The sequence below is a fragment of the Bos indicus genome, chromosome 15 (genome assembly GCF_029378745.1).
Source record: "Bos indicus isolate NIAB-ARS_2022 breed Sahiwal x Tharparkar chromosome 15, NIAB-ARS_B.indTharparkar_mat_pri_1.0, whole genome shotgun sequence".
In the NCBI taxonomy this organism is placed as follows: domain Eukaryota; kingdom Metazoa; phylum Chordata; class Mammalia; order Artiodactyla; family Bovidae; genus Bos; species Bos indicus.
In genome coordinates, this window is record NC_091774.1 from 61,378,631 (window position 1) to 61,391,730 (window position 13,100).

Sequence of the window (13,100 nt, forward strand, 5' to 3'; positions counted from 1 at the left end):
ACATTGAGGCAAAACTCTACATCATTCCAAGGAGGGGGCAATAAATATTTCGAGAGGCTCAGTTCAGTTCAATCACTCAGTCATGTCCAACTTCTTGTGACCCCATCGAAACTGCAACACACCAGGCTTCCCTCTCCTTCAGTATCTCCCTGAGCTTGCTCAAATTCATGCCCATTGAGTCAGTGATGCCATCCAACCATCTCATCCTCTGTTGCCTCCTTCCCTGCCTGCCCTCAATCTTTTCCGGCATCAGGGTCTTTTCAAGAGGCTAGGACAGCTCTTAAAGAAAATCCTTCCATTTGAAAACTGGGAATGGGAAAAAGGCATTTTCCTCATTCATGAGAAACCATGCATCCAGAATATCATAGAAGAAATAATTGAAGAAACAAACTAAACACCAGTCTCAGTTACACTATGGAGAAAGGGTAGCAGTGGATTCAGGCAACTGAAGCCCTAACTTGATCACACGGAAGCAGCCAAGATGATCAGATTTCCATATCAAACTCTCAAAAGTTCTAAATGTGCTCCCTTCACTTACAAAGAGAAGGGAGGCTCAGGTTAAAGTCCTGACCATTTTGAGGAGCAAGGCTGCAGCTAATTTGCTGTAGCCAGCAAAACTGAGGGAGCTGTATCAAGGGAAACGATATCCTCTGGGATGATCACTCAGCTGAAAAATTACTTGACCAAACACAAGCAGGGTGGGAGCCCCACTGCCCAGAAGGGGGCCAGCTGCTAATTACAGTGTCTCTCTGGAGAAGTGCTTCCAACAGTATTTCTGGGTTGTTAGATGATTAGATTTCAGTTAAATCGATAAAGCCTCTAGGGTTAACTATCTAGAAGATATTGCTCCACAATTATAATGCACAGAAAAGTGTTTATTTATCAGTGTTCTCTTGTTTTGGCTTAATTATTTAAGCACTTGAAATTCAGTGGTTATCTTCCCGCCTCCCCAGAAACAACCTGAGAAAGAAATTGGCAAACATTTCAAAGAAACGAGATCTATTTCTAATGGACAAATGAATCAAATGAAAAATGGACACATTTCTTAGTTATATTCAGGAGGAGCAAAATTATTCAATAAATCAATGGGCATTTAGCTCAGGACAGTAAAAGCCACAATGTACTGAGTGTTTACCACGCATCAGGTTCACGATAAGTGCTTTGCCAACATTATCTTATTCAATCTTCATAATTTCCCTGAAGGATGGCACTGTTATCCCCATTTTGAGATGTGAAAATGCCAAGTCAGTAAAAGAGACAGGATTCAAATTTATATCGGTTGGTGTTATGGGTTGAATTGTGCCCCCTTTCAAAACTCATGTATTGAACTTCTAAGCCCTGTAACTCAGAATGTGACCTTATTTGGTGATAATGGAGATATAATTAGTGAAGTTCAGATGGGGTTATCCTGGAGTAGAGTGGGCCCCTAATCCCACATGTCTGGTGTGCTTATAAAGGCAGAGGATTTGGACAGAGATACCCACATAGAAGTACTGCTGTGTGAAGATGAAGGCAGAGATCAGAGTGATAAAGCAAGAAACTGCAAAGACTGCCAGCAAATCACCAGAAGCTAGGGAAGAAAAATGGAACAGATTCTTGCTCACAGCCCTCAGAAAGAATCAAGTCTATTGATTTTGGACTTCTAGCCTCCAGAACTATGAAACAATAAATTTCTCTTGTGTAAGTCACCTTCTTTGTGGTACTTTGTTATGGCAGCTCTAGCAAACTAACATAGTTGGGTCCCCCAGATCTGTGCCTTTCTTCTGGGTCATGCTAGGTGGGCAGAGTTTCTTGCTGCTCTTGAACCAACCCATCTGGTTAGATACCCTGGACCAATCTTTACTGAATTTTGGACTGAGGTTGTGGAGATATCTCTAACAACATGTCTAGTGTGGCTTCCTTCCCACCTTCCCCTGGCTTAACCATCTCCTTAGCTGTCTTCATGTTTCTGAGAAATCAATATCACCTCACTGGCCACATGTTATTCATTCATTCACCAAAAAAAATACTGAGCTCCTTCTTGTTCCCGTTAGTCTCTCATGGAGTTCACAGTCTAGCAGAGGAGCATGATGTCAATAAAATTATTACATTGAGAATTATGACAGCTATACTAAAAATGTTTGTCTTAGAGCCCTAGCCAACTTGAGACTGATGCTCTTCTCTGCTAAAAGCTTTACTCTGATTCTTTTCAAAAATAAGACAGCAAAAGAGACACTGATGTATAGAACAGTCTTTTGGACTCTGTGGGAGAGGGAGAGGGTGGGATGATTTGGGAGAATGGCATTGAAACATGTATAATATCATATATGAAATGAGTCACCAGTCCAGGTTCGATGCACGATACTGGATGCTTGGGGCTGGTGCACTGGGACGACCCAGAGGGATGGTACGGGGAGGGAGGAGGGAGGAGGGTTCAGGATGGGGAACACATGTATACCTGTGGTGGATTCATGTTGATATATGGCAAAAACCAATGCAATATTGTAAAGTTAAAAAATAAAAAAATAAGCAATGAGATAGATACTTCAGAACACCAAGAGAGAGAAGTTGAAGAAAACTGTATTGTTTTACTTATTCTGTATTCAAAGCAATGATAAGCAATATTTTGGTAATTTTCTGTAAATTTTCTCTAGTTTAATAAAAACCATAAACCAAAAGCTCAGTAGCAAAAACCCAAAGAAAACCACACCAAGGCATACCATGCATCTGTGCTCTGTCGCTTCAGTCATGTCTGAGTCTTTGTGACCCCGAGGAGCCCACCAGGCTCCTCTGTCCATGGGATTCTCCAGGCAAGAATACTGGAGTGGTTGCCTTGCCAATAAGTATAAATTCAGGAAGGCAGGTTGAAAAATTAGTGACAAAAATAAAATCTTTTTTAATTTAAATTTATTTAATTGGAGGCTAATTACTTTACAATATTGTATTGGTTCTGCCACACATCAACATGAATCCACCATAGGCGTACTAGTCAAAGGGAAACAAGACATATTACATAGAGGGGATAAATATATAAGACTGCATATTCCTCATCTGAAACAAGGTAAATAAAGAATATGAAGTACTGAAATAAAACTACCAAAAACAGACTTGGTAACCAAGAATTCTAGGTAGAAATTCTGTAACTAGAAAGAAAATTCCTTCAAAAACTAAGTTGAAATAGATATTTTTTGTAAATTTAAGATTGAGAGAATGCATTGCCAGATAATGTGCATGACAAAGAATTCTAAAGAATGCTCATTCAGATCAGATCAGATCAGTCGCTCAGTCGTGTCCGACTCTTAGCGACCCCATGCATCGCAGCATGCCAGGCCTCCCTGTCCATCACCAACTCCCGGAGTTCACTCAGACTCACGTCCATCGAGTCAGTGATGCCATCCAGCCATCTCATCCTCTGTCGTCCCCTTCTCCTCCTGCCCCCAAGCCCTCCCAGCGTCAGAGTCTTTTCTAATGAGTCAACTCTTTGCATGAGGTGGCCAAAGTACTGGAGTTTCAGCTTTAGCATCATTCCTTCCAAAGAAATCCCAGGGCTGATCTCCTTCTGAATGGACTGGTTGGATCTCCTTGCAGTCCAAGGGACTCTCAAGAGTCTTCTCCAACACCACAGTTCAAAAGCATCAATTCCTCGGCGCTCAGCCTTCTTCACAGTCCAACTCTCACATCCATACATGACCACAGGAAAAACCATAGCCTTGACTAGACGAACTTTTGTTGGCAAAGTAATGTCTCTGGTTTTCAATATGCTATCTAGGTTGGTCATAACTTTCCTTCCAAGGAGTAAGCGTCTTTTAATTTCATGGCTGCAGTCACCATCTGCAGTGATTTTGGAGCCCAGAAAAATAAAGTCTGACACTGTTTCCATTGTTTCCCCAGCTATTTCCCATGAAGTGATGGGACCGGATGCCATGATCTTCGTTTTCTGAATGTTGAGCTTTAAGCCAACTTTTTCACTCTCCTCTTTCACTTTCATCAAGAGGCTTTTGAGTTCCTCTTCACTTTCTGCCATAAGGGTGGTGTCATCTGCATATCTGAGGTGATTGATATTTCTCCTGGCAATCTTGATTCCAGCTTGTGTTTCTTTCAGTCCAGTGGTTTTTCATGATGTACTCTGCATAGAAGTTAAATAAACAGGGTGACAATATACAGCCTTGACGTACTCCTTTTCCTATTTGGAACCAGTCTGTTGTTCCATATCCAGTTCTAACTGTTGCTTCTTGACCTGCATACAAATTTCTCAAGAGGCAGATCAGGTGGTCTGGTATTCCCTTCTCTTTCAGACTTTTCCACAGTTTATTGTGATGCACACAGTCAAAGGTTTTGGTATAGTCAATAAAGCAGAAATGGATGTTTTTCTGGAACTCTCTTGCTTTTTCCATGATCCAGTGGATGTTGGCAATTTAATCTCTGGTTCCTCTGCTTTTTCTAAAACCAGCTTGAACATCAGGAAGTTCACAGTTCACATATTGCTGAAGCCTGGCTTGGAGAATTTTGAGCATTACTTTACTAGCGTGTGAGATGAGTGCAATTGTGCGGTAGTTTGAGCATTCTTTGGCATTGCCTTTCTTTGGGATTGGAATGAAAACTGATTAGACAGGAGGAAAATAATATGTGTTGAAAAAGATAATATGTGAGTAAATACAAAGACTTTTCTCATTGTTTAAGTATCTTAAAAATATAATTGACTACTTAGAACAAAGATAACAACAACATAGTGAGGGATTAGAATAATGTTGAAGTAAAATAAATAACAACTGCACAAAGGATGAGGGTGGAGAAAAATGGAAAGTTATAAGTACATACTTTCATTGTGTGTCAAGTGGAATATTATTACTTGAGGTAAAGGATGCATTTTAAACTTGAGAATGAGCAAACAAATAAATAAATCGAGCTGTTAAGCCAATAGTGGAAACGAAACAAATACTAAAAAATAACCAATTCAAAAGAATACAGAGTAAATGGAAAAATGAACAAAGAATAAATGAAACAAAGAACAATATGATGACCATAAACCCATGACTATCAAAATTATGTTCAATTTAAAGATTCTGAGCACTCCAATTAAAAGACAAAGATTATTAGACTAGATTGTTTTTAAAATCAAGACTCAACTGTATGCTTTCCAGATGAAATGCACTTTAAATACAAAGATAAAGGCTGGAAAAGATATATTTTGAAAACACTAATTATCCAGGTAGAGTGACCATAGTCAACATTCTTCTCTCAGTAATCAATAGAACAAGCAGACAGAAAGTTAGAAAATATATAGAAGAGTCAAACAACACTATCAAGACCCTTACAACATCTCACCTCAAACCAGCAGAATATCTCAAAAGATTTAAAATGACAGAAAGTACACAAAGTGTTGTTTTCTAAAAACAAGGGAATTAAACAATCAATAATGAAAAAATCATGAAAACCTCTCCAAATACGGAACTTAAAACAATATGCTTCCAAACAACCTATGGATCAATGAAGAAAGTAAAAGAGAAATTAGAAAATATATTTAACTGAATAATGACAAATCAACATGAATTAAGATTAGGGGATGAATCACTTTAAATGTGTTTATTCTGGGGGGTGCTGCACCACTTGGCATGCAGGATCTTAGTGTCCTGACCAGGGGTGGAACTTCTGTCCCCTGCACTAGGAGCACAGTCTTAGCTACTGGACAACAACTTAATGTTTATATTAAGGCAATCCCCTGTGACATTTTTTAAATTGATATATAGTTGCTCTATAATATTATATGTTTCAGATGTACAATACAATGACTCACAAGTTATAAAGGTTATACTCCACTTACTACAAAATATTGGCTATATTCCCTGTGTTATGCAATATACCCTTGTAGCTTATTTTATATCTAATACTTTGTACCTGTTAAGGCCCTACCTTATATTGCCCCTCCCCTCTTCCCTCTTCCCACAGTAGCTACTAACTTGTTCTCTGCATCTGTGAGTCTGCTTCTTTTTTATTATTATATTCACTAGTTTGTTGTATTTTTTAGATCCCACATATAAGTGACATCATATAGTAATTGTCTTTCACTGTCTGACTTATTTCACTTAGCACAGTGCCCTCTAAGTCCATCTATGTTGCTGCAAATGGCAATATTTCATTCTTTTTATGGCTGAGTAATATACCATCGTGTGTTTGTATATTTTTATCCATCTATGTGTGGATGGATGCTGAGGTTACTACCATATCTTAGCAATAGTAAACTGCCAACATATGGGTCGGAGAAGGCAATGGCACCCCACTCCAGTACTCTTGCCTGGAAAATCCCATGGACGAAGGAGCCTGGTAGGCTGCAGTCCATGGGGTCACTAAAAGTTGGACACAACTGAGCGACTTCACTTTCACTTTTCACTTTCCTGCATTGGAGAAGGAAATGGCAACCCACTCCAGTGTTCTTGCCTGGAGAATCCCAGGGACGGGGGAGCCTGGTGGGCTGCCATCTATGGGGTCGCACAGAGTCGGACATGACTGAAGCGACTTAGCAGCAGCAGCAGCAACATATGGGTGCATATATATTTTCAAATTAGTGTTTTTCTGGGTTTGTTTTTTTTCAGATACATAACCTGTGACATTTTAATCCTTAAAAAAACTAGAACTATATGAGAATTTCTGACATGTTACTGTGTCTCTCTTTTGCCAAAGAGTGCCTGTTGAATTTGAATGAGATGGTAAAGTTTGGGAAGCAGGTTGATTTCAGTTCAATTGGAATGGGTCAAAGTCCATGAATATGAAAATACTTTGGGATTTCTAATTGCTTGCTTCCCAGTCCAGGATGAAGTCTATCCAGTTCTCCTTCCTTTTCTGTTGCTGGAGAGCAATCTGCTGTAGCAGCTGCGAGCTGAACAACATTAACATCACGGTGGAGAAAGGGGAATGTAGCTGCATAAGCATCAACACCACGTGGTGTGTGGGCTACACCTGAGTAGGCACTTTGCTTTGCTGGAAGTGAGGTGCTGAGGGTCTGGACAAGGCTGGTTTCATTGATTCCCACTCTGTCAATATTTTGTCTCTTCTAAATTAGAGCCATGAGTCCCTTAGCCAACACTGTCTGTGTTGTAATTGAGGTAAATTACCATTATATCATTTAGATGTTTGGGTTTGGATTTAATTTGGATAAAACAGATTCAGGACAGCTCAGATTGATGTAAATGACTGCTTCAGTAATGTGCAAACTCTGCATTTTAAAAGAGCATTTTTCTGCTAGCTTTACCTATTGAGGGATAAACATGGACATGAGTACATATCTATAATTAAACATGGAATATTGTCAATAGTCTTTAAAATAACAATTGCAATAATAAAAGGCATACCTCTGCAACAGGGATAGTAATAACATTCATTTTACAGCCAAATAAAAAATGCAAGCAGCCTATTATAAAATTCATTTTATTGGCCCATTTTTAATACAATACCAACAAGCAGCCTGAGAGCACTCAATCCCTGGAGACAAGCCAAAATGAGTCAGCAAACCTACACCCTTCTTTATGCTGTTAAGAAAATCAAAGAATAAAGGTATTAAGCTATTTGTCTACATTCTCAGAGCTTCTTCAAAATAAACCAGCTAAAGGGGACAACGTTTCTGTGCTGCTTTTCTACACATCTGGCTATTTAGAAGTTTGATAAGCTGAAATTGAAAGTGCTGCATCTTAATGAAAATACTTTATTTATTTAATATTAAATGAACTGATCAATAAAACTCAACTTACCACACTTTGGGTGAGATGTAGGCCTGATAGCCAGCTGCAGAAATGAACTATCCAGCAGCCCCACTTCTCCCTCAAAGCCAATTATTTTCTTAGTGGGCATGTAGAGGAGTGAAATATGTTTGACCTAATTTCAATGTTCTGATACTGAAACTGTATCATATACCTTTTGGATTAAGACTCCTACACAGGTACAGAATTTAAGGCAATGGCAAGGAAGAACCTAAAAGGCAACAGAATATCAGAATCCAATATGTGATTTCCCAAACATTTTAGACAAAATAAAAATAATTGAGCTTATGACACCACCCTTATGGCAAAAAGTGAAGAGGAACTTAAAAGCCTCTTGATGAAAGTGAAAGTGGAGAGTGAAAAAGTTGGCTTAAAGCTCAATATTCAGAAAACGAAGATCATAGCATCTGGTCCCATCACTTCATGGGAAATAGATGGGGAAACAGTGTCAGATTTTATTTTGGGGGGGCTCCAAAATCACTGCAAATGGTGATTGCAGCCATGAAATTAAAAGACGCTTACTCCTTGGAAGGAAAGTTATGACCAACCTAGATAGCATATTGAAAAGCAGAGACATTACTTTGCCTACAAAGGTCTGTCTAGTCAAGGCTATGGTTTTTCTAGTGGTCATGTATGGATGTGAGAGTTGGACTGTGAAGAAAGCTGAGCACCGAAGAATTGATGCTTTTGAAATGCGGGGTTGGAGGAGACTCTTGGGAGTCCCTTGGACTGCAAGGAGATTCAACCAGTCCATCCTAAAGGATATCAGTCCTGGATGTTCTTTGGAAGGACTGATGCTAAAGCTGAAACTCCAATACTTTGGCCACCTGATGCAAAGAGTTGACTCATTGGAAAAGACTCTGATGCTGGGAGGAATTGGGGGCAGGAGGAAAAGGGGATGACAGAGGATGAGATGCCTGGATGGCATCATCGACTCGATGGACATGAGTTTGGGTGATCTCCAGGAGTTGGTGATGGACAGGGAGGCCTGGCGTGCTGCAGTTCATGGGGTCACAAAGAGTCGGACACGACTGAGCGACTGAACTGAACTGAACTGAACAGATGGTTCCCATTCCTCTTTTAAATATACATAGAAAAGATTAAATATACATAGAAAAAAGTTGGAAATATTTTTCTAAGCAATTAAACCCAAATGCTACGTTTTTACCTGTCATTAATATAGCTTAAGATTATTAAGTACAAAAAATAATAATAAAACACCCATCTTTAAATTGCAAAGGTCATTTTGTATTTCCATACAAATTGTGAAATTATTTGTTCTAGCTCTGTGAAAAATACAGTTGGTAGCTTGATAGGGATTGCACTGAATCTATAGATTGCTTTGAGTAGTATACTCATTTTCACTACATTGATTCTTCTGGTCCATGAACATGGTATATTTTGCCATCTATTAATGTGTATGAAAATACAAAAAACCTCAAATAGCCAAAGCAATCTTGAGAAAGAAGAATGGAACTGGAGGAATCAACCTGCCTGACTTCAGGCTCTACTACAAAGCCACAGTCATCAAGACAGTATGGTACTGGCACAAAACAGAAATATAGATCAATGGAACAAAATAGAAAGCCCAGAGATAAACCCACCCACCTATAGACACCCTTTCTTTGACAAAGGAGCCAAGAATATACAATGAGAAAAGACAATCTCTTTAACAAGTGGTGCTGGGAAAACTGGTCAACTACTTGTAAAAGAATGAAACTAGAACACTTTCTAACACCGTACACAAAAATAAACTCAAAATGGATTAAAGATCTAAACGTAAGACCAGAAACTATAAAACTCCTACAGGAGAACATAGACAAAACACCCTCCAACATAAATCAGAGCAGGATCCTCTATGACCCACCTCCCAGAATATTGGAAATAAAAGCAAAAATAAACAAATGGGACCTAATTAAAATTAAAAGTTTCTGCACAACAAAGGAAACTATAAGCAAGGTGAAAAGACAGCCTTCAGATGGGAAAAAATAATAGCAAATGAAGCAACTGATAAAGAATTAATCTCAAAAATATACAAGCAACACCTGCAGCTCAATTCCAGAAAAATAACCTACCCAATCACAAAATGGCCCAAAGAACTAAACAGACATTTCTCCAAAGAAGACATACAGATGGCTAACAAACACATGAAACGATGCTCAACATCACTCATTATCAGAGAAAGGCAAATCAAAACCACAATGAGGTACCATTTCACACCAGTCAGAATGGCTGCTATCCAAAAAACTACAAGCTATAAATGCTGGAGAGGGTGTGAAGAAAAGGGAACCCTCTTACACTGTTGGTGGGAATGCAAACTAGTACAGCCACTATGGAGAACAGTGTGGAGATGCCTTAAAAAAACTGGAAATAGAACTGCCTTATGACCCAGCAATCCTACTACTGGGCATATACACTGAGGAAACCAGAATTGAAAGAGACACGTGTACCCCAGTGTTCATCACAGCACTGTTTATAATAGCCAGGACCTGGCTATTTATGGAAGCAACCTAGATGTCCATCAGCAGATGAATGGATAAGAAAGCTGTGATACATATACACAATGGAGTATTACTCAGTCATTAAAAAGAATACATTTGAATCAGTTCTAATGAGGTGGATGAAACTGGAGCCTATTATACAGAGTGAAGTAAGCCAGAAAGAAAAACACCAATACAGTATACTAACACATATATATGGAATTTAGAAAGATGGTAACGATAACCCTGAATCCAAGACAGCAAAAGAGATACAGATGTATAGAACAGTCTTTTAGACTCTGTGGGAGAGGGAGAGGGTGGGATGATTTGGGAGAATGGCATTCAAACGTGTATAATATCATATGTGAAACGAATCACCAGTCCAGGTTTGATTCAGGATACAGGATGCTAGGGGCTGGTGCACTGGGATGATGCAGAGGGATGGTACGGGGAGGGAGGTGGGAGGGGGGTTCAGGATTGGGAACACATGTACACCCATGGCAGATTCATGTTGATGTATGGCAAAACCAATACAATATTGTAAAGTAATTAGCCTCCAATTAAAATAAATATTTTTTAAAAATAATTAATTAAAAATAAATTGAAAAGGTCATATCTTCTGCATTACTTTATCTTTGTATGTTTCTATGCTATACAAATTCAAAGTTTTTATAGAATTTTAGAAATATTAAATACATGGGTACTCTCATGGTAGACAGAAAAGAGATAACTACACTTTCTGTAACATTCCCACAACACTTCAGAACAGCAGTATAATATGAGTTCCTTTCTTGCTCCCTCAAGCTGTTGTCTTGCATGTTTTTAACTGCTCTGCTCATCCCAGAGACTTCAATTATGAGAAGATGAATCCACGTCCTTCTACACCACCACCTTGATTTCCAGAACCCAAGGGAAAGAAGCAGTGACCCCACAAGAGACTGAGCTTCCAGATATACAAGCTGGATTTAGAGATGGAGAGGAACCAAAGATCAAACTGCCAACATCCGTTGGATCATAGAAAAAGCAAGGGAACTCCAGGAAAATATCTATTTCTGCTTCATTGACTATGCTAAAGCCTTTGACTGTGTGGATCACAACAAACAGTGGAAAATTCTTAAGATATGGGAATACCAGACCACCTTACCTCATTCCTGAGAAACCTGTATGCAGGTCAAGAAGTAACAGTTAAAACAAGACATGGAACAACAAACTGGTTCCAAGTTGGGAAAGGAATATGTCAAGATTGTATATTGTCACCCTGCTTATTTACCTTCAAATTACAAAGTAATTTGTAATGTATTCATTACAAATTCATTTCACATGATGTATTCAAAGTACATCATGTGAAATGCCAATGATTCACAAGCTGGAATCAAGATTTCCAGGAAAAATATAAGCAACCTCAGATATGCAGATGACACCACCCTTATGGCAGAAAGTGAAGAAGAACTAAAGAGCCTCTTGATGAAGGTGAAAGAGGAGACTGACAACCTGGCTTAAAACTCAACATTCAAAAAACTAAGATCAAGGCATCCACTTCTATCATTTCATGGTAAATAGATGGGGCAAAAGTAGAAACAGTGGCAGATTTTATTTTCTTGGGCTCCAAAATCACTGCAGATGGTAACTGCAGCCATGAATTTAAAAGATGCTTGATCCTTGGAAGAAAAGCCATGACAATGCTAGACAGCGTATTAAAAAGCAAAGACATCACTTTGCCGACAAAGGTCTGTACAGTCAAAGCTATGGTTTTTCCAGTAAACATGTATGGATGTGAGAATTGGACCATAAAGGAAGCTGAGCGCCGAAGAATTGATGCTTTTGAACTGTGGTGTTGGAGAAGATTCTTGAGAGTCCCTTGGACTGCAAGGAGATCCAACCAGTACATCCTAAAGGAAACCAACTCTGAATATTCACTGGAAGGACTAATGCTAAAACTGAAGCTCCAACAATTTGGCTATCTGATGTGAAGAGTCAACTCAATAGAAGAGACCCTGATCATGGGAAAGATTGAAGGCAGGAGGAAAAGGGGACGACAGAGGATGAGATGGTTAGAGGGCATCACTGACTCGATGGTCATGGGTTTGGGCAAACTCCGGGATACAGTGAAGGACAGGGAAGCCTGACGTGCTGCAGTCCATGGGGTCGCAAAGTGTGACGTGACTTAGTGACTAAACAAAAACAACATGAGTTCCTTTATGAGGTCAAGTTTTCTGTGCTTAAGGATCCTAGAAACTGGTCTTCTGAAAGGAAATATTAGAGCAAGCAGTATTAAATCCCTATCCCTTATTTACTAAGCCAAACAGAAACTTGCATAATAATGTAACCTAATTCCTAAACTACACGGGACTTGGTGTACAGGGACCCAGCAAGGCCCAATATCCAGAAAACATGTACCTTCAAGGAGCTGGTCTACGAGACGGTGAAAGTGCCTGGCTGTGCTCACCATGCAGACTCCCTGTACCCAGTAGCCACTGAATGTCACTGCGGCAAGTGTGACAGCGACAGCACTGACTGCACCGTGCGAGGCCTGGGGCCCAGCTACTGCTCCTTCAGGGAAATCAAAGAATAAAGAGCAGCGGATGCTTTGAGCTGCCTACCTTATCCTAAAGGACCAAAACATCCAAGATGTATATGTGTCTAGGCTGCAGACCACCATGGGAGACCCTATGATCTCTGCTCACCTAAGAGGAGGAGCTCCAGGAATGGAGAGGACTGGGGCCTGTCACCACTCAACCTAGGTCCAGACTCTGTTGGTTTCATTTAACTTGAATTCAGGATCTATAAGCTTTTTCCATTTTTAATAGACTTAGAGGTCTTCAAGATCAACCTTGTCATTTTGCATATAAGAAAATCTAGATTTTGGAGAAGGAGGTATAAAGATGATGGA

At 39.5% G+C, this 13,100-nt stretch overlaps 1 protein-coding gene across 1 annotated transcript; it reads left to right on the plus strand.

Annotated features, from left to right (window-relative positions):
- The first annotated feature begins 6,787 nt into the window (after nucleotides 1–6,787).
- LOC109569290 (follitropin subunit beta-like) lies at nucleotides 6,788–12,832 on the plus strand. Its single transcript, XM_019974629.2, has 2 exons — nucleotides 6,788–6,933; nucleotides 12,548–12,832. The coding sequence occupies exons 1-2, from the start codon at nucleotides 6,788–6,790 to the stop codon at nucleotides 12,780–12,782; spliced, it is 381 nt and encodes a 126-aa protein (XP_019830188.2). The 3' UTR covers nucleotides 12,783–12,832.
- Nucleotides 12,833–13,100: the final 268 nt, after the last annotated feature.

Bases quoted from the DNA above. Each gene is read 5' to 3' on its own strand.
- LOC109569290 (XM_019974629.2), top strand. From the start codon at position 6,788: ATGAAGTCTATCCAGTTCTCCTTCCTTTTCTGTTGCTGGAGAGCAATC. The intron at 6,934-12,547 runs CTGAGTAGGCAC...ACCTAATTCCTA, and splicing joins ACGTGGTGTGTGGGCTACAC to AACTACACGGGACTTGGTGT.